Source organism: Mycteria americana, chromosome 3, assembly GCF_035582795.1.
Source record: "Mycteria americana isolate JAX WOST 10 ecotype Jacksonville Zoo and Gardens chromosome 3, USCA_MyAme_1.0, whole genome shotgun sequence".
NCBI classification, from domain to species: domain Eukaryota; kingdom Metazoa; phylum Chordata; class Aves; order Ciconiiformes; family Ciconiidae; genus Mycteria; species Mycteria americana.
In genome coordinates, this window is record NC_134367.1 from 4,353,236 (window position 1) to 4,374,165 (window position 20,930).

The window sequence follows — 20,930 nt, forward strand, 5'->3', positions numbered from 1 at the left end:
ACCTCCCTTGTGAAAAGGGAATGAAAATCACATAGTAACTGTAAAACCTGGAAAGTGCTTTGAGATGCACAGATAAAACCACACCCTATTGTTCCTTATTGTTGTAATTATTATCCACTCTATAATTATTATCCACTTTTCTTCCTAATGACTTATAACCTTCTGTAGTTGTGCATTTGGGAATTTCACACCACACCAATCATTTTGCTTTTACGGATTTCTTTTTTTTCACTAAGGTTTTTAAATAATGATCAGTACAGTACAAAGCTTAAAATATTGTCAATGTTTTCAACAATACAAAGTCAGCAGATGGGAGTTGGGAAGGGGATGGTTAATATATAACACTCATACCCTTCCCTGTTTCCCAGGGAAAAAATACAAACTCTATTGTACTTCTGTTTAGTAATAAACAGTGCTTAAAAATAATCTTGTCAGCAAAAGATGTAAATTGCAAGGCACATGAGGAACCCGTCCTTGCCTTGTTACACAAATCATTAGGCATAAATACAAGTTTAAGGCACCTCTCTCCATCCTCCCCTTCTGCTCCGTACACCAAGCAAATCCTGCCAGTAGGTATCAGCTGTTAAGAGCAACCATGGACCGGCAGACAGCAAAGAGGCTGCCTCTGAGCCTCAGGTTCCTTCCGGATGAATCCCAAAAAGGAATAGCATAAGGCACATTGGGATGAATTCTCAGTTATCCTGTACAGATCCAGGTTGCAAGATCTGCAAAAAAACTATCTCAGGATCAGAGATTCCTGGGGGAGAGGGTTAGGACCTTGGTCCCTCCAGGATCTCGGATGTGCTCAACCTTTGGTGGTCAGCTCTTCACCAAACCCTGCCACTGGTACACCCCTCCCAAACCGTGCCTCCTTAGAGGAACGCCAGGATGGAAGGAGGCGTGCTCCAAGCGGTGAGCCCAAGGAGAAGGCCCTGAGAGGCTCTCAGACAAGCTGAGCATCTATCACAGCGGCACTTTTACTCTCTCTGGACCCAGCCCTGGTCTCCCCTAGATCAACGGCAGAGCTTTCAGGAGGGCATCGGCAGCCACTTTCCAGTCCCGGCCTGGCTGAGGTGCAGCAGACTGCATGGCATGTGGAGTCTGCCCAGGTAGGCAGCCAGGTGCATAAGGCACAAGGATGAAGTCCGGGGATGAGGAAAAGAAATAAGCTGGTTGGAGGAAGAGGAGGAGGACGGAGACAGGGATGAAGGAAGCTCCAGTGTTGGTGAGCCCCTTGTGACACAAGGGTGCATCCTCACAGCAGCAGCGATCTGTATTGCAATTCCCTGCTGAATCAACCCATCATAATAACCAGGAGGTCAGCTCCAGGTCTGAGTGCAGGGCCACGCGGGGACGTGAGTGGCTTCACCTGAGGGGTAACATAAGAATATGTAAAAACACCACCACTGTCACACAATTGCTCCAGAAGGAGAACTTTCACTTCTGCTGGACCAGGGAGGAGAAGACATATGACCAGAAATACCTCGGAAGAGCCATGTGGGCACCTCCTCTCCCTGTCCCTAAACTAGATGGCATTACTGTACTCATCCTCCTTTGACAGGGGCAGGACATGTCATCTATTTTCAAACCCTTAGAGAAGGAAACACCTGGGTGATCCCTTCCTTTGGTACCAGTATAAATCTGGGTAGCAGCAGAGCAGGGTTTGCTATTAGCAGCGATGCCCACTCCCTCTCAATTTTAGCCCAGAAAGGAGCTCTGGACCAGACTGGTTTACTCCCCTTTCTGCACAGGAGCCCACTGACACCGTCCAGCCAGTAGCTTATTCTGCTTTACCTACCACAAAAGCAAGGCAAATTAAGCTGTGAGAAAAAGCACTGCTTCCACTGGACGTCTTTCCCCAAACTGGGAGGAGACTCACAAGCAAAGCCATGGAGACCACGGAGGGAGCAGTCCATTGGTGCAGCTAAGCCAGTTGAGCAACCAGCTGCTGTTGCAAGGAGGAACTGCTGCTGGCCTCCACTCCAGCCCGTCCCTGCAGGCAGCAGTGTTGTCCAAGTGAGATGGCTGAAAGTTAAAACCAGCAGATAATTACTGACATTTTTTCAGTAGGATTGGTTTTCCGCTGGTCCATCTCCTGGCACTGGCTCGCTCTGTGGTCAGATGAGCTTCTGTGCAAGGGAAGGGGAATGACAAGGTGTAAGTGGGACCATCCCCCACTTGCAATTCCCCTGAGGCAAATTTACTGTTAAGTCAGCATGGCTGTACCGTCAAAACGCACCGTAGGAAATGAAGTCATTAATTCTAAGCTGGACTGGATGTAAACCAGGAGGCCCAGAGTGATGAGAAAGGGTGGACTAGACGACCTCCCATGTTTTCTTTCCCATGATTTCTTCTCCTGTACTCAAAACTTACTTCCCTCCCCCTTTGTATTTAATTTGTCAAGAGGGCCATGAGCTTCAAATTTGTCCACAAAAGTAAGACACAGCAAAGCACCTATTAATAGCTCTGTTTTCAGAGACGCTGTTGTCTGGCCCACCTTGCTCCTTTCAGCAGCATAGCACTGTTTCCTTCAGGCTAATCTTGACCCAACCAGGAGGCTCTGCAGATATAAAAGCCAAAGGCAAAGCCTTTCTGGATAATAAATCATGCACGCACACACACACACACACACACACACACCCCTCAACAGTTAAAAAACAGATCAAGTGCAGAAATCAGTGCTTGTCATGACAAACCATATCCCCAACCCTAAACTCTGCCTGCTCAGAACCAGCAATCACAATTCATTTGCCTGCCCTTGGATTCAGTGAGACAAATCTGTGGCTTGAATAAATCCCATGGCTTCCTTGCTTTCAGCAAAGATTTATACCTCCTAAGAATTTGCCAGATGTCAAGGCATTTGAGGCTGCAGGTCTCACATGGTGTATAGCTGGGAGGAGCCGTGCCACAGTTTACTATGAAAGCAAGCAGTGGGTCAAACAGACGGTGTCTAGGCTGCATGGGACCATATCTGTGCATTGGCTCTGAGCATCCTGTCCTGAAAGTGCTACCAACTTCAGTGCAACAGTGTGGCCCCATATCTGGTATTTCCCCCAAGCAAGCACAGAAGACACTCATCTAGTGGGAGACACAGTAAACCAACCCCTTCTACACCTTGGACATGAAGTGTCCCTGACCACTATCTTTGCTACTCCACACAGGAATCACCAAGTCTCAAGGACAAACCTGTCCCAAGGTTGCATAGGACCCTAATGCTGTCACCCTGCTCCTGCCTTTTGCTGTTCTACCTTCATCTAGTGCTGATAAAAACGTGCCAGTTTCACAACTCCATTGGTCAGAGAAAAACAACCCTGCAGCTTCAAGGTCAGCTTTCCCACGAGGCCCACCAAGGACTGCTTGGTGTCCTGAAAAGCACCATTAAGAGGGGAATAAAGACTACTTCACTCTCGTAGCCTTTTGGCCATGACCCCAGTAGGGCTGTTGGAGGCCCAGGGCCCAGAGCCTTTCCCCTATCAGACAGGTCACACCCAAGTTACTCTACACTGCATGACAATGTTGGAGGTCAGTCAGACTCCCTAGACAGATGATACAAGAGTCAGTCTATGCAGGAATGCATGAACTCGTCACACAAGCAGCCAAAATGATGTGCCCAGCATCAAAAGCAATCCCCCTCTTGGGGTCAGCGCCCTGAATGTTGATGACCTCAGGGGTGCTCAACCTCTGCCACTGCTACTGAGGAAGGCTCAAAACCATCTCCAACCTGACCCAGGCCCAGCTCCTCAAAGGCAACTAAGCACTTAAAATGGAAGTGAGGAGCCTTTGAAGACCTATCTTGTAGGCTACCAAACAGCCATCAGCACTGCCACTATCTTAGGTCAAATTCCAATAGCCAAGAAAGACCCCATCTCCTGTTAGTAATCCTTGGGACAACCTGACTCCTTGGTTTTGATGAGCAGCTCCACTGCAAATGGTGCAGTCATACAGAAAGAGAAGATGGAGCTGACTTAACATCTCGACCTGTGCTGGACCCACAGCAGTCACCAGCAGACACACAGCCCAGGTTCAGACCCAGTTCATCCTAGAGGACCCCAGGTCAGGCCTACGTCTCCAAATATGCTTTGCCAAAGCCACCTCAGCAACCTGGCATTGAGATACTTGACAAGGGGACTGTGGAGAGAACCTGGCTTAGCCCAGCTGGAGCAGGAAAAGGATTATACCAGCCACTGTGCCACGCATGCCCTTGCAGCTGAACCCTAGAAATGTAGACTCCTCCTGAAACCTTCCTACTGCCTTTGATAGTAACAGGTCTCCCACAGATAGCAGAGATGGCAAAACCCAGAGAGGTCATCGCATCCAGCCGTGGTCCTCACAGTGCGTTCTCTGCTGCATCTCTGGTGGGGGGAAAGGGGCGGGATCGTGAGCCCTGGCAGACCCTTCTACAGTCTCACAGCCTTCAGGCTGCCCTCCCTGACATTCAGCAAGATATCACCCACAGGTTTACCAGAATGAACAAGAAACCTCTGCCTATTCCAGCATCCTTGGTTAAATGACTTGTTCTGGCTTAAAACACCCCATGTTCCCCTGGATGGCAGAAGGCAGTCCCTGCTGTGAAAATGCATCCAGCACGAAGTCTCCAGCCCTCCACCTGAGTCCAGGGTCCAGGTTAGTCACAGCGTGTTAGGGAAATAAGCCAGTTATGTCTCTAATATGTTATGCCCCTTTTCTTGATTTTTCACCACCCTGGTGATGTCATGCCCATCACGTTCGTTGACTCTCAGGAGTCCTTTTTAGCCAGGCTGGCCTTGATCCTGCATCGCAGAATGTAAGCTGTGATGGCACTACAAGCCACCAGGCCAAAAAAAGAGATGCAGGAGAGATAGATGGAGAAAGGCCCATGCCTCTTCAGGAAAATCTCCTGCCTGTTCTTGTAATCCAATAAAATGGCCTCCATCTGTGATAGGGTGCAGATGGCCAGGAAGGTGTGGAAGATCTGGTGGGCATGGCCAATGATATCACAGGAGCCAGGGAAGTACTTCTCAGGGACTGGGCAGGAGAAGAAATAAGCACTGATAAGGAAAAACAGTATCTGGTACGTGTGGTACCAAGCAGCATCTTCCTCACAGCCCCCCAGGTGACACACAACCACCCGGTGAGCGACAGGACTGATATCCAAGATGAACGCCAGCCCGGCTGGGATCACCTGGCACATCTTCCTCATGATGGGGTAAGGCCGTCGGTACCGATATTTCGCATAGCAGCAGCCGGCACAGGACAGCCAGCCACAGAAAGCAGCTGCTGGCAGGAAGAAAAGCCAGAACTTGTCATACCAGGCTTGGTCGGAGCTGTAGTAGAAATGGGCCAGGGCACTACCATACTGGTAGATGCTGACTCCGACGTAGTCCACAAAGTAGAAGGTGTAGTGGTACAGCTCCGATTTGGACTGCAGTAGGTGGGCCAAGAGGCTGCAGGTCAGGTAGGTGACAGAGGAGAGGACAAATATGAGCAAAGGCAAGGACCACGCGTCCACAGGTAACTGCTCAGCCTCCACAAACGTCTTGAATCTCAGCAGCACAGCCAGTGCTGCCAGAAGATGAGTCCACACGTTGACCACCTCATTGTGCTTCTGGAAGAGGCTAAGGAAGTAGTACCGCCAGTCCTGGCCAGTGGGACGGTACCCGGTGTGGATGTACGGCTCACGGAAGAGCTGCGGCACCTCACACTCTTTCACCGTGCAAGGCATCTTGGGGAAGCCATCCTCCAGCAGCCTGGGGAGACGGCTGAGATGCTGCCCACTGAGGGACAGTGTGCTGATCCGCTCCAGGATGGCTGTCATCTCGCTGCGTGCGGCGGCCGCGAGCCTGGCGCTGGGGAACGTCGTCTTCGTGCCCTGCTGGGAGGGGATAAAGAAGAAATGTTAACAGTGATGCACTGGGGAGAAGAGCGTGCTGCCATTCCTGGGTGGGATAAGCCATGGTGCTATTGAGATGCTGGCCCTGCTCTTAGGGAAAAGGGGCTTTTCTTGACTCGGCAGACCTAAATTCAGTATGGAGAAGGATGGCACAGCCCTGTCCCTGCAGTTCAGCCTGTGTCAGATGGGCACAGCAATGTCACAAGCCTGCCCTTCTTCCCCACTTCCTTGGACACTCAGCTTGGAGCATGTTTAGGAGTAGCCAGGAGCTACCAATAAGGCGGTGCAAGAAGTAGTTAGATGTCAAGAAAGCACCTGATGATTTGCGGAGGGGACTTTTCACCCCTTTCCCCAGAACAAACTGCTCAGGGACAAAACTGGGGTGTAATTACTCATCAAAGGGATAACCTGCCTTTCTGCACCTAAGTGAAGAGGGTCCCAACCAAATTGTGGACGTTGCAAATAAGCCCAGCTTCCCTGCCACACAGCTTGCACATGGGTTGCACGCCTGGTGCTGCTGCAGTGAGTACGGCAGAGGGAGAAGGGGAGAAGTCCACGGTCCCGAACCTGCAGCCCTCGTCCCTCCACGTATAAGAAGCAGCAGGACTTGGAGGTGATGGAGAAACAAGGGGCCCCGCATCAGAACTGGCTGCAGTTTGGGTATAGCATCGAAGCCTTGGGAGCATCCACGGAGCCACGCTGAGGGGCTGCCAGACAAGATGTGCCTGGATGCTCAGAGCAGCCAAACCCCAGTGCTGGGCACTCCCCTGCCTGCTCTGCTCTGCTCTGCTCCGCTCCTTGGCAACCTTCAGAGTTGCTAAGCTCTGGCTGGAAAGATTCAGATTCAGGGCACAGCAGGATCCTAATGTCTGGAGACTACCTCACAGCATTGAATTCACTCCCAATCCCCTCTCTTTCCCTTCCACCCTAGACATTTCTCTTCCCTGCTGGTGTTTATGCCACACAAAAAGAGAACTCATCGCACAGATGCCCATGCTTGATCTGAAACTGATGTTGATGGAGCCCCACCAGACTCTGCAGGGCTGTGGTTACCTCTGTGCAGCCAACACATACATGTTTGCGGGAGTGGAGCCTGCCTCCTAAGCTTATATACACCCAACCAGAGCTGCAGTGCATGGAGATGGCCAAAAATAAATAAATGCAAATCAGTATTTTGCCTGTGTGTGGGAAACGGCTTATTTTCCTTCCATTGCATCAGATACCAGCTGCTGCCAGAGGTGAGACAGAGGAATAGTTTGCATGGGCACACGACGGGAGACCCACACTAGGCTGGAGATAGAGGACGGGAAGGTGTTAAGCATGGAGAGAGAGTGAAAGCAGAGAGATGGGACCTGTCAAACAGTCCCAGGGCAAGACAGGACAAAGAGCAAAGTCAGAGCAGACTCTGAACCAGGTTGCAAGTCCCACTTCCTCTTGCAGCCCAAAGCCTCTGATATCAGACAAAATATTTTCACGTTGCTTCCGTATTCTAGCAGATGGGAGTTGTCATAATTAATTTGCATTTTCCAGACAATCCTCTCTCTCCCTGTGCTTTCCAGGCTTTCTCCCTTAGCACCTCTCAGGGCTGTTTTTTTTTTTTTTTCCTTGTCTGCCACAGGGGAATCTGGCTGCTGAGTTTGACGGAGCTGCCTTAGCCACAAAAGGCGGAAAGGAAGATGGTCCCTGCAAAATGATATTTTAGTTTCACAGATGCATAAGACTGACGATAGCACCCTTGCTGGGGGGGTTTGATGTTGTGCACATTCACAAAGACTTCGTTTTTTTCCTAAGGGTCTGCGGGGTCCAGATCTGTGATGAGGACATGCAGTTCATTCAGCAGCTTGTGTATCCCTGTGGGGATATATGCCAAAATTTAGGGCGGCAAGGCAAATTTTGACTCTGGGGCACTCCTAGGAGGGGATGGTGTGAAAAAGGGGCAACACTCCCTCTCCTCAGTTGTAATGTACAGCCAGTCTATTCTGGCTCCTTGTATCCAATGGAGAAAGAAAGACTCATTCATCCAACTTACTCTAGACCTCAGCTTCAGGACAAGGCAAAGCCCAAGCAAGACGACCATCCCTGGCTATGCAGCACTGTAGTACTCGCCCTCTATTGCCCTAAATATCCTTTGGATGATCTGGCCAGAACTTGGCTGGAGGCTGAGCATGTTGGGGTGGGAAGGACAGGGAGATTTTATGGATGTGTCTATACTACGACAGCGTTTGATTTCCTGGTCTAGATGCACAGACAAGAGCTCCCTTCCCACACGGGCTGCATCTCCTTCACTGCCACGCCAAGATATCTGCTGTCTCCAGCTGATGATCTCCAGGCCTTATGCAAAGGTTTTGCCCTGTGCAGAGGTGTGAGTATGGACTCTGAAGTGCTTTGTGTGTCTGAAGCTCCTCTGCCCTGTCTGTTAACCTGCCATAATGTGTTTTACACCTTTCCCAGCATTTGCTCTGATACAACGCAAGCAAGAGGGCTTGGACCCACGCTCACCATCTCCCAGCTTCCCTTTAACTAAGTGTGGTCCAAGGATTTGGGCCCACTACAGCGGGCTCAGTGCTGAATCTTCATCCCAATTCATCCTAGCAGGATGCTGGAAAACGTTCCAAAAAGGTATTTAGGCACTGATGTTGGTGATGGGGATCACGGTGGCAAAGGTACAAGGAGAAAGGACACGCTGAAGCTCCCCACCTCTTGGAGAACACAGACTAATGCCAGTGCAGACCCCAGGAAAACCAGCTCAGATACGGCACAGACTGGGCAGGTGAGCTGCATAGGAGCAGGCTTGGAGTGCTCATCTCCTGCAGAGAGGCAGCATCACGCTGAAATCTGTCCGTAAAGAGCAAAGGCAATCAGAAGACACATGGGAAGACGACAGTCAAGCCTGGGCGTACGGATGTATGCCAATGCGAGGGGCACATAGCCCCTTCCACCGTCCATAGCCTGCCTGCTTTGCATGCTGACAAGGATACGAGAGACAGGCAGCTTCTGTACCAGGCACAGGCTGGCTCCGACTTGTACGGTGCGTGCTAGCGCCAGGATTTTGCCACCGTCTCTCATCCCAAGAGCTCAGTGTATACAGCGAGCATTGCCTTTGAGCAGAGCTAGGGAGAGGTTAGACGCTGCAGATCTCCCTGACAGCAGTAGACGAGAGATTCTTCCAGCCAGGCTTTCATAGCTGGAAAATGCCAGTTTTTAACAGGCTGAGGGAGAGTCAGAGATTTTCAAAATAATAGTCCGAAATCACAAGAAACACATCTGATACTCGGATAAACAGCGCTAAATCAGGAACCTGGTAGACTGCTTATTTTAAACCGAACTTGTGACATTAATGAGTGAGAACAAGTTGGCAATTTCCAGCGATCATGTGACGGACAAAGCGATGAGCAATTAACGTTAGAAAAGAGAAAGAAAAAAAAAAAAACAAACCCAGAAACCCAAGGTCAGCACTGGCTGTTTCACTTTCACAGAGCCCCTATTCTTTTCCCTTCACGGGGGTGCGTAGGAGCAGCTGAAAGCCACATTCATCAGCAGGGCGTCTCGTTGAGATTCTGTCCTCACTCCCCATCTCCGGGGGATTCAGTTATTTTGGCTGCTCCCAATTAACGGCAACCAAGTATCGTTTGTTCAGGGAGGGAGCTGCAAGGCGAGAAGGAGGGAGTGGATGATGGCTGTATCATTACAGCACAATAAGAACTGCGGCACAGGAGGAGAACGATCCCGTTCCAATTTTTCTCTCCCTTTTGAAGAGAGTAATTGGAAACCCGAGCTTTTCCCAGCTCTTTTGCTTTTTGGTCACAGTCTGATGGAGGGGTTTGAATGAGAAAATTTCCTACAGAGTACGGCTGATTTTCCCACCGGTCTGGCCTCCGCGTTAACTGGTACAGCCTCAGTCCCAGACAATGTGATATATTTGCTTGCAGAATAGTATTCAAGCATCAGAGGTTAACACAGGCTTCCAGAAAGGCAGTAATTCCTCGTAAACAAAGCAGAGAGGACTGGGGAACTCAGCTGTGGGGAAGTCTTTAATAAATGCATTGCAGTTAAATAAAAAAATGTGGATAGCATAAAACTAACACCAGTGATTGTGCAGCAGTGGGCAATAGGCCAGTTTTGAGAGCTGCAGGTGATTAATTCCTGAATTCCTTCTCTTCTGGGAGTTAGGCAAAAGTCCCTGGAGGGACTACAGGTCATTTTGAAGCCTGGGGTTTTATTCTGACCCCTTCCTACATGGGTTTAACTTTGGTGTTGCAGCTCCTACAGCACCAGGATGACAGAGATCAGCTCAGCTCGACTCTTCAGGGCTGCGAGAGGCTGCACCAAGGCTGCACCCAGCTCAGATGCAGTGGATAAGCCCCATCCCAAAGCCTGCTGCCTGCAGGCTGGTCCTACCTGAGCACAAACATCTCCTCCTATAACTAAACCACTTGCAGAGGGCTTGGGGCAAACTTTGAAAGACCAGCTTGGGAGCATGGTGCCAGCTCCTCCATCCCATTCTGCCTGGTGTTTTGCAAAGGCTCCACCAGACATGAGAAACTAAGAGACCGTGGACCGGCTCATAGCAGCAATTCCTGCTTACTCTTGGTATTATCTGCCTCCTTCTCCTGCCGTACATTTGGGTGCTAACCTTCCTCCTAACTGCGACTGATGCACACAGCGTGCAGATCCCCTCCGCAGGGAGTTCTCGGGATTTACATGGGTGTCGCAGAGGTCACAAACTGGAAGAGGTGGCATTTGGTGGTTTGTGCCAGGGACGAGCCCTGCCCGAGCAGGCAGCAGGGTATGAAGGACTGATCTACACTCTGGCATCGAAGAAGCAGAAATCCCCACAACCAGAGATGGGCAGGTGCTCAGGATTTCTGTAAATTTGGCTTACACCTCCCCATCTGTTAAATGGGGATACCAATCCTCATCTGCCTAATGAGAACTAGATACTGTGCTCTTAATGCACTGCTGTAATGCACCAGGGAGCGCTGGGAGTACTTAACGGTGCATTGCACAGCACATTTTATTTCCCTCGACACACTTACGTACCCGGTTACATCTACATCAGCCCAGTGAGTGTATTACAAGCACTCATCCAACAGGGACTCTGCATGGGTTAGGATGCTCTGGAAGGTAAAAGGTGATGTGATGTGATTTACTGGAGACCTTGAAAGGCAAGCCTGAAAATAACCTAAGAAAAAGGATCAAAGCAACCTTGTGGAAAATTTCAAATAAAAGAAAATGGCTCAAATTCTACCTTTCCATACACGCATATACACACACACAGTGCGTAGCCGAAGCAGGGTTTGTCCAAGCATGTATTAATCAGGAAACGAACGTCTCGTGATGCTGGGAGATGAGCCATTAGAGCTGGCAGGAGATGGCAGGATCCCCCACAGAAGCCATGGCAGTGTCAGCTCCCCCACGATTTCTGGCCTGGACGCAAGCCGGGCCAGCAGCCAGCTCAGCCGTGCTGAGCAGCAAGTGCCTCTTGACATGGGTTCGGCGTTGCCCGCGCGTTGGGACGGGTCCAGGGGATGAGAGCAGCGGAGCCGGTGCGATGAACGGTGTGCTTGGAGGGGACAGAGCAAAACAAAGCTGCTGGCAAATACCGTGTCCCTGCAGCAATGCTGAGGGGGTCCACAGCATCCCACCAAGGAGGGGGAGCCCCTGAGGTCCTGTGGTGTTTGGGGGAGCAAAGCAGGGCAGTGGAAATCCAAAGTTAGGAGACAGAAGGCTTGATGAATCTGCTGGCTTTATTGCGAGAGTCCAAACCTCGAGCCAGTCATCACGTGCGGGGGTCTGATTTTCACAGCGCTGGGTCCTCGGTTCTGAGATCAGCCAGGCTGGCTTGGCCGCTCTCGTGCTGCTACACCCTTGAAATAGGTGGCCACATGCTGGACTGTGCTAACTCTCAAACCATGCCGGGGAATGGTGTGGGTCACCACGGCACATTTCTGATTTGCTGCGATAAACACAGCTGCAGTTTCTTAATGCCTAACTAGGGTTAAAGCTTAGTGATGCTACTGGTAACACAGCCAATACACTCAATGCTTGAAAAAAGAAACTCATCTACAGCACTAGGCAAATGCAAAAATGTTAATATTCAATATTTCTACCCATAGAACCTGGCTGAGAATTACCTCCTCTGGCAAATCCATCCCTCCCCTATCAAAAATTGCTCAAGATCGAGGTAATATTCCGCAGCTTTTCTTCCTGATCTCACTAAACCTTTGCTGTTTGTGCTTTCCAGATCGGCTTACCACTTTCTTTTCCCACACACAACCAACACAGCCCCCAATGCTTTGGGGCTGGATTTCAGGTGGGTGTGAGATCCCTGGGTGGAGCACCCATGCTTACAGGCTTTGAGTACACCAGTAATCAAACAAGACCAGAGCACCATCTTGATCAATGACCTGCGACCATCAAGTTGCTGAAGTGTTAGCACACTCCCGGGCACAGATTTGATCCAGCCACCCACGGTTTTGGTCCAGCCACCCACAGAGGTCCTGCCTGCTGTATTCAGTCGTGCAGGGACCACCGATGGAGTGGGATGACATTTCAGATGCCAACGCTGGAATTGTGCCAGAAAAGTGCCTGGGGCTTTTTTTCCCCCATTGACTGAAAAAGGAGCCTGGATTTCTTGCAACTGCATCCCGCTTTCACCTCCTAAATTTCCTCCTGCAAGGTCCATGGGATACGGTATCCTTCCCCGAGTAGCTGCATGCACACCCTGCGAGCACAGCATTTCTGCAGCCAGTTTGCCTATGCAAGAGGTCGCTGCCATGACCCTTTCCTAAAGCCATAGGACCAGCACCCACCGATGGGACAAATCTTTCAGCATAGATCTGCTGGAGACGGGAACTCCTGCTAGCACAGGGAGACCTCAATGAGCCGGCACATCCCTCCCTGCTCAGATCTGTCTGCTGATGGCACAAGCCAGGAACCGTCTGCCTGCAGGCAGAGCAACCAAACCAAACTGGCCGTGCGCTGTTTGGGGATCCGGACTGTTGCCAAAAGATCTCCCAGAGCCTATGGGCTGAGGCTGCTTAGCTTTGCTGTCATCCACAAAAGCCTGTTGCACAAAAACATTTTTTTTTAAGGTTGCGGATTGTAGAGCTTCGGTCATCAGAAAAAAATGTATATAAATCATGCACACCACTGCCGCTGCTGCGGGCAGAGAGCAGGCTGCTGGGGAGAGACTGCAGCTCTGTGCCAACCCCCTGGAGCTGCGAGCTCTCCTCTTCCTTACACTAAAAGTCTTTTTCCCCATCCGGGACCTCCTCCTATTTAATCCTGTGGCCTCTCCCAGCGAGCTTCGAGGTTTGCAATGACAGCAGTGCCGCCCTTCCAGGGCGCTACGAAGCCCCGAGCAAGGGCCAGCAAGGACCAGATGGCAGATTCCCCGCCAAACAAGGGATGTGGGCTGTGCTGCAACCACATGCTTACATCCCTACTTGATCCCAAGGATCCACTGGGGAATAAAAAAGGAACTGGGAACAAGCTTCCACTTGCTACTGCCTGTGCCTGAAGGCCAGAGGACGTAAGGTATGGCCACATACGTACAGCTGCAGACCAAATGCGCAGCCTCCAGGAGCCTTCCTGAGAATTTATTCCTCTGGAGGAATTTCTTTAGCATAAATGGATACTGCAATTAAAAGGCCACTGGCCTGACCTCAGGAGTGGGGGTTATCACGTCCGCTGGCAGCTAAAAATTAAGCTGGTGCATGACTCAAGACGTGCAAGTAGCTGCAAGTGCACGCACGTGACCCGACGATGGCAGCTCCCCTGTCCTCAGCCTCTGCCTGCGCTGCCGGCACATCGCTCACACCGGCCATCCCGCCCTGCGTCCGGAGGGACACAACCTTCTTCTCAGCCAGATGCTCCGGCCGCAGCTTCAGCGTAAATAAATAAAAACAATGATGCCCAGAGAACAGAAAATCCTGCAGCGAGCAGAGCTGTTAACCCACACCTTTACCGGCTGAGCAGGAGGAAACATGTAATGGCTTGTGGTTTGGCCCGTTGAGCCCATGGGTTTCTAGGAATTGTTTGCAACTGTATCACCCCCCTGCACCCCGACACGAAGGCAGGAGCGTGGTCTGCCGGTATAATTCATGGCTGTCCTTTCCCTTCCTGCCCCGGCAGAGAGCAAAAGCAGACTTCAGACCTGCTGGATTTCGCTCCGGCAGAGCGTTGCATACGTGCTTCACTCTTTTTCATCACTTTTTCATGGCTTCACTCTTTTTCAACCACCGCTGCCAGGGCGGCATCACACAGATCCTCATCCTAACCACCCTCCCGGCCCCCCGTGGCTGGCAATCCCCCCAGCTAAGCACACCTGAAGCACGCCGGGGCATTTCCCAGCTCTGAAGCGATGATCCCGCAGCATCTGACAACAAACACACATCTCCATCCCGCGGTGCAGGAAAAAGCCATGTGCTCCGGCCAAAGCAGCCTGGGGATGAACCGGGGGAGTTATTAAACGAGCGTCGGGTGCGGGACCACCGGTCCTGCGTACCCAGCACCAGCTGATCTGCGGCATTTCCCACCCCAGCGCAGCTACCGGAAGGCTCCGTACCCAACCCTGCTCATGCTGGAGATGAGTCAGTTTGACACTGATTGTTAAATGTTTACCCAAACATACAAACATGTGTATATATATATATATATATATACATATATATATATATATATATAAAAAAATGTTTGTGCAACCCTGCTCATGCCGGAGATTAGTCAGTTTGACACTGGTTGTTAAATGTTTACCCAAACATATATATATATATATATATATATATGTATTTTTGTCGATGAAAACCAGAACAGTCCAAGACTGTCTGCAATTTTTCCCCCCTCCAAAAAAAAAAAGTGAGATGCTCATGGTGTTTTCAGGAGAAATCCAGATGGAAAATTGGGGGAATACGACCAACAATCCCCGAAGCGTCGTGGAGAAGACAAGCAGGGAATAACCCTTCATCCACCCTTCCGAGACACAAGCTGGGGTGCGTCAAGTGCAGCGGGCAGGTGGCAGCTCCGACGCAAACAACAGGAGCTGGTTCTTCACCCAACTCACGGCTAAACTATGCATCTCCTTGCCGCGGCCTCCAGAACGCCCTAGGGGTCAAAGTCATTCAAGGGAAATCCACCCACGGCTATTAAAAACAAACACGGAGGAAAAACAATGCCCACCCCTCTCCTCCACGCAGCCCTTGAGATACAGATCGCGGCGGCTCGGGGGGAATTTATGGCAAAAGCCTATTTTTCCCCGCGCACTCCTCCCCTCCTCAGGCTCTGCCCCGGCGCCCACCTGGCTGCAGCACCGACCCCGGCTCGACGGGCCTCGGCTGTGGGGGTGAGGGGGGGGGGGGAGAAAATCACGCATCCCCCTGCACCTCGATGTCCACGCGTGTTTTACCCGCGCGGGGGACCCGCCCGGAGGCTGGCCGCAGGCGCTGGGATGTTCCCCATGCACCGGCCCCGGCGTGCCCCAACCCCCGCGGGGAAGGATGCTCCTGCCCGCGGCGGGGATGCGGCGCGGCGGGCGTGGTGCAGGGAGCTGCGGTACCCACGCGGGGACGCCGGAGCTCACCCGGGAGCTCACCGGGGGATAGAAAGACCCGTGCCGGACCCCGCCCGGGACCCTCGGCGGGGTGTCCCGGGGGAGAGGAGCTGCCCGCGGAGAGGGGACCGGCGGCTGCGCCCGCACTCACCGCCCGCGCTCTCCCCGCCGCCGCCACAGACTCCCGCGGCCGCCGCCTCCGGCAGCGCCGGCGCCGCCGCGCATGCGCGCCCCGCCCCGGGGTGGCCCCGCGGCCCGAGCCGAGCCGAGCCCAGCCGAGCCGAGCCGAGCCGAGCCCAGCCCAGCCCAGCCCAGCCCAGGCATGGAGGTGACAAGGATGGAGATTCATGGATGGAGATCTCTCCCAAGGGTGGAGATCCTACCCTCGCAGTAGACAAGACAGGACCAGAGGCCACGGGCACACCATGAAGCACAGGAGGTTCCTCTGAACATCAGGAAACACTTTTTTACTGTGAGGGTGACCGAGCACCGGCACAGGTTGCCCAGGGAGGCTGTGGAGTCTCCATCCTTGGTGATCTTCAACAGCCATCTGGACGTGGTCCTGGGCGACTGGCTCTAGGTGACCTGCTGGAGCAGGGGGTTGGACCAGATGACCTCCAGAGGTGCCTTCCCACCCCAACCATCCTGTGACTCTGAGCCGAGGAGCGGCAGGACGCAGCAGAGAGGCCAGGGAGGGCTCTGCGCAGCGGTGGGTGGTGATTGCTGGAGCCCACGGTTTCCAGCTGTGATTGTTAGGCCAGTCATGTTGAATAAAAAACATCCTAGTCCTGAGAGCTGTTTTTATGCCACCACCGAGCTGACCCCGGTGCAGGTAAAAATGAGGGAAACGGGAGGAAAAATAAAAAGTGCTGCTGATGACTGCCCGGTTCCTGGGCTCTCATTTGGGGCAAACCCCCTGATTTTGCTGCTGTGGACATGCAAGCGTGGAGGAGAGAACAATTTTCCCCAGGATTTGCAGCCTAAAGGCAGTATGGCCTTGAGCCAACCCCCGGGGCAGTGAGGTTTATGCCGTAAAAACATCACCAAAATCTTTGGACTCCAGAAAAGCGGGATTTGCACCCAAATGGCCTTTCAGGAGTGGTCTCTGAGCCCTTGAACTATGCCGGGGAGAAGCTTATACAGCTTAGACCGAACTGTGCCAAAACCACGGCAATCAGTTCAGCCATAAAGTCACCATGATGCCAGGAGCGGGTTAAGTTATGAGTACGGAGTACCCGTTTCCCCTCTCCTGTCTCCGTGTCAGCTTGTTTATGCGTGTTTTGCTTCTCCAGCCTGTCAGGACTGTTCTTTTTTGATGGGTTTACGAGGGAAAGAGAAGAACCGCTTGTTCTGCAGCGAGAAGATTGCAGGAGAGGCAGTCCGGGAACGGGACTTTCCGGCTCTGATAAGATCACTCCAGCCTGCGTGAAGCTTCGGCACATCCCAGCACCCATCCGCCAGCGCTCCCACAGCGGGGATCTGCGGGTGGGGAAACCTCCAGGGTGAAGAAGCAGCTGGGTAGGGGACCTCCATTTTTCCCTGTCATCTCGCTCAGTGATGTGGATGGGATACGATTGGCAGCTCCTGACCCCCTCAATGACATCTTGCACTCATTTTCCACCCCTCTAAGACATCTCGCCCTGTAACACCCATAACACCGTTTCGTCACTATCCTCCATTCCTTAAACTGGGAGGTGATTCTCTCCCTCTACTCCACTCTTGTGAGACTCCACCTGGAGTTCTGTCTTCAGCTCTGGGGCTCCCAGCGTAAGAAAGACATGGACCTGCTTGAGCAGGTCCAGAGGTGGGCCACAGAGATGATCAGGGGGCTGGAGCACCTCCCGTATGAGGACAGGCTGAGAGAGTTGGGGTTGTTCAGCCTGGAGAAGAGAAGGCTCCAGGGAAACCCTATAGCAGCCTTCCAGTACCTGAAGGGGCCTACAGGAAAGATGGGGAGGGACTCTTCGTCAGGGAGTGTAGTGACAGGACAAGGGGTAACAGTTTTAAAGTGCAAGAGGGTAGATTTAGATTAGATCTAAGGAAGAAATTCTTTACTGTGAGGGTGGTGAGGCACTGGAAGAGGTTGCCCAGATAAATTGTGGATGCCCCATCCCTGGAAGTGTTCAAGGCCAGGCTGGATGGGGCTTTGAGCGACCTGGTCTAGTGGAAGGTGTCCCTGCCCATGGCAGGGGGGTTGGAACTAGATGATCTTTAAGGTCCCTCCCTTCCAAGCCAAACCATTCTATGATTCTTTGAAATCTCCAGGGATGCTCCGTGGCTGTGAGATGGAGGTCATGGCATGGCTTTTCCTCTTCCACCCATCTTTCCATCATTGCTCACGTGGGAGAAGTGGGAACACTCAGCTGAGTGCTGGCGATGGCCACGGCAAGGCTGGAGACGAGGTGGGAAGAAAAATACAACCCAAGCAGAAGGGGATGGTGGGGTGGGACATCCCTGCTGCAGCATGCACATTGCAACGCTGCTGGGTCACCTGCCCTTCTGTTTTGCTCCGATGAAAGGTTTTTTCCCACATTTATCTTCATGGCATGCCCCAGGGCAGACTTGAGAAAGGCAAAGGGCAGCTCTGTGCGGGATAACTGCTCTCCTGGGTGGGTGCTGGCAGCTTGCTTTGCACACCAAGCTTGGTGGATGCTGCACGGTGAGACCTTTTTGATCGTTGGCTCCATGACCTGCTCTCAGGTGACCGGTACCTGCCAAGCTGCGCTCTGTAGTTCATCTCAGACTCATCCTGCTGTGTTTCAGTCCCTGTTACTCCCCATCTTTGACATTTTACACCCTGAAATGAATCACCCAGTTCACTTCAAGGCAAAACCCAGGTGTGGTTGTGTTTGCCCAGGAGATTACTGCCAGCAGGCAGTTAAGACTAGGTTGTACCAGGCTGGGCTCTCCCTACCCTTTACAGTCATCTGATACAATCCAAGCAGGCTTTGCACCCTCAAACATATCCTGCACACCTTAATTCCCCACCCAAATATACATCATAGAGTCATAGAATGGTTTGGGTTGGAAAGGACCTTTAAAGGTGTATTGGGTTTGTGTGTCAAGGTGTTGGTAGCGGGGGGGCTACAGGGGTGGTTTCTGTGAGAAGCTGCTAGAAGCTTCCCCTATGTCCGATGGAGCCAATGCTAGCCGGCTCCAAGATGGGCCCGTTGCTGGCCAAGGCCGAGCCCACCAGTGACGCTGGCAGCACCTCTGGGATAACATATTTAAGAAGGGGAAGAAAAAAAAAAAGTGCAATGGAAGCTGGAGAGGGGAGCGAGAATATGTGAGAGGAACAGCGCTGCAGACACCAAGGGCAGTGAGGAAGGAGGGGGAGGAGGTGCTCCAGGCGCCAGAGCAGAGATTCCCCTGCAGCCCGTGATGAAGACCATGGTGAGGCAGGCTGTGCCCCTGCAGCCCATGGAGGTTAACGGTGGAGCAGATATCCACTGCAGCCCATGGAGATCCATGGTGGAGCAGATATCCACTGCAGCCCATGGAGGTCCATGGTGGAGCAGATATCCACTGCAGCCCATGGAGGTCCATGGTGGAGCAGATATCCACTGCAGCCTGCGGAGGTTAATGGTGGAGCAGATATCCACCTGCAGCCCATGGAGGAACCCACGCCGGAGCAGGTGGTTGCCTGAAGGAGGCTGTGACCCCATGGGAAGCCTGCGCTGGAGCAGGCTCCTGTGGACCCATGGAGAGAGGAGCCCACGCTGGAGCAGGTTTGCTGGCAGGACTTGTGACCCCACGGGGGACCCACGCTGGAGCAGTCTGCTCCTGAAGGACTGCACCCCATGGAAAGGACCCACGCTGGAGCAGACTGTTCCTGAAGGACTGCACCCCATGGAAAGGACCCACGCTGGAGCAGTTTGTGAAGAACTGTAGCCCGTGGGAAGGACTCACGTTGGAGAAGTTCATGGAGGACTGTCTCCCGTGGGAGGGACCCCATGCTGGAGCAGGGGAAGAGTGTGAAGAGGAAGGAGCGGCAGAGACAACGTGTGATGAGCTGACCGCAACCCCCATTCCCCGTCCCCCTGTGCCGCTGAGGGGGAGGAGGTAGGGAATTGGGAGTGAAGTTGAGCACAGGAAGAAGGGAGGGGTGGGGGGAAGGTGTTTAAAGATTTGGTTTTTATTTCTCATTATCCTACTCTCATTTGATTGGTAATAAATTAATTTCCCCAAGTCGAGTCTGTTTTGCGTGGGATGGTAATTGGTGAGTGATCTCTCCCTGTCCTTATCTCGACCCACGAGCCTTTCATTGTATTTTCTCTCCTCTGTCCAGCTGAGGAGGGAAGTGATGGAGTGGCTTTGGTGGGCACCTGGTGTCTGGCCAGGGTCAACCCACCACAAAAGGCCATCTAGTCCAGCCCCCCTGCCACGAGCAGGGACATCTTCAACCAGAGCAGGTTGCTCAGAGCCCCGTCCAACCTGACCTTGAATGTTTCCAGGGATGGGGCATCCACCACCTCTCTGGGCAACCTGGGCCAGTGTCTCACCACCCTCAGTGTAAAAAATGGCTTCCTTATATCTAGTCTGAATCTCCCCTCTTTCAGTTTAAAACCATTACCCCTTGTCCTATCACAACAGGCCCTACTAAAAAGTCTGTCCCCATCTCTCTTACAAGCCCCCTTTAAGTACTGAAAGGCTGCAGTAAGGTCTCCCTGGAGCCTTCTCTTCTCCAAGCTGAAGAACCCCAACTGTCTCAGCCCTTCCTCATAGCAGAGGTGTTCCAGCCCCTCTGATCATCTTCATGGCCCTCCTCTGGACCCACTCCACCAGCTCCATGTCCTTCTTGTGCTGGGGACCCCAGAGCTGGACGCAGTGCTGCAGGGGGGGTCTCACCAGAGCAGAGTCGAGGGGCAGAATCCCCTCCCTCGACCTGCTGGCCACATGCACCCTCCCTTCATGCAACGCAAACCCTGTTCTTGCAGGCTGCAAACCGGTTGTCCCGTTATTTTGGGTGCTTTGAATTATCACCCCAAAAGAGGAGCTTGTTTTGGGGATCGGGGCCACTCTTCACCAAGATGCATCCAAACACACCGTGTCCAGACCGTGCTGCTCAGGAGGAACGTAGCAGCTTTGCACCAAAGACGACGGAGATGTTCAAAACACCAAACAAGATACGGAAAGCAGGCCGAGTCACCTTTTCCCTGTATTTGCTTGTAATAAAGAATATTGACCTGTTATTATCGTAACTGGATAAAAGAGAATTTTTCTGCACCGTGCATTGCTGTCTATTGAACTCCTTCTCACTGGTCAAGAATTGAGACTCATGGTTTGGAAAGTTTTAGAAAAGATCGTACAGATGTGTAATACTAAGGATGGCAAAAAAAAAAGATAGTTTTGGAGAGCATATAAACCTTCTTGCTTCAAAACAAAATCTCCAGCTAACAGGGCTCAGGAGGGAAATTTCTTTGCGATCCACAACTCTTATGCAGGGGTTCCTTTTATCTTCCTGTGTAATAACGCACGCTGGCAAGTCTCAGGGTGATGGGTTACATGAAT

General features: G+C 52.2%; 1 protein-coding gene across 5 annotated transcripts; it reads right to left on the minus strand.

The window, feature by feature from the left end:
* Positions 1 to 83: 83 nt before the first annotated feature.
* Positions 84 to 15,627, minus strand: PAQR8 (progestin and adipoQ receptor family member 8). 5 transcript variants are annotated; one of them, XM_075497722.1, is made up of 2 exons: positions 15,168 to 15,557; positions 84 to 5,848 (listed from the first exon to the last, which is right to left on the minus strand). In XM_075497722.1, the coding sequence occupies exons 1-2, from the start codon at positions 15,240 to 15,242 to the stop codon at positions 4,736 to 4,738; spliced, it is 1,188 nt and encodes a 395-aa protein (XP_075353837.1). In that variant the 5' UTR covers positions 15,243 to 15,557; the 3' UTR covers positions 84 to 4,735. The 5 variants fall into 5 exon arrangements, with proteins under 5 accessions (XP_075353837.1, XP_075353835.1, XP_075353839.1 ...); XM_075497720.1 differs by having other exon boundaries at positions 84 to 5,851; XM_075497724.1 differs by lacking the exon at positions 15,168 to 15,557 and adding an exon at positions 15,571 to 15,627 and having other exon boundaries at positions 85 to 5,848.
* Positions 15,628 to 20,930: the final 5,303 nt, after the last annotated feature.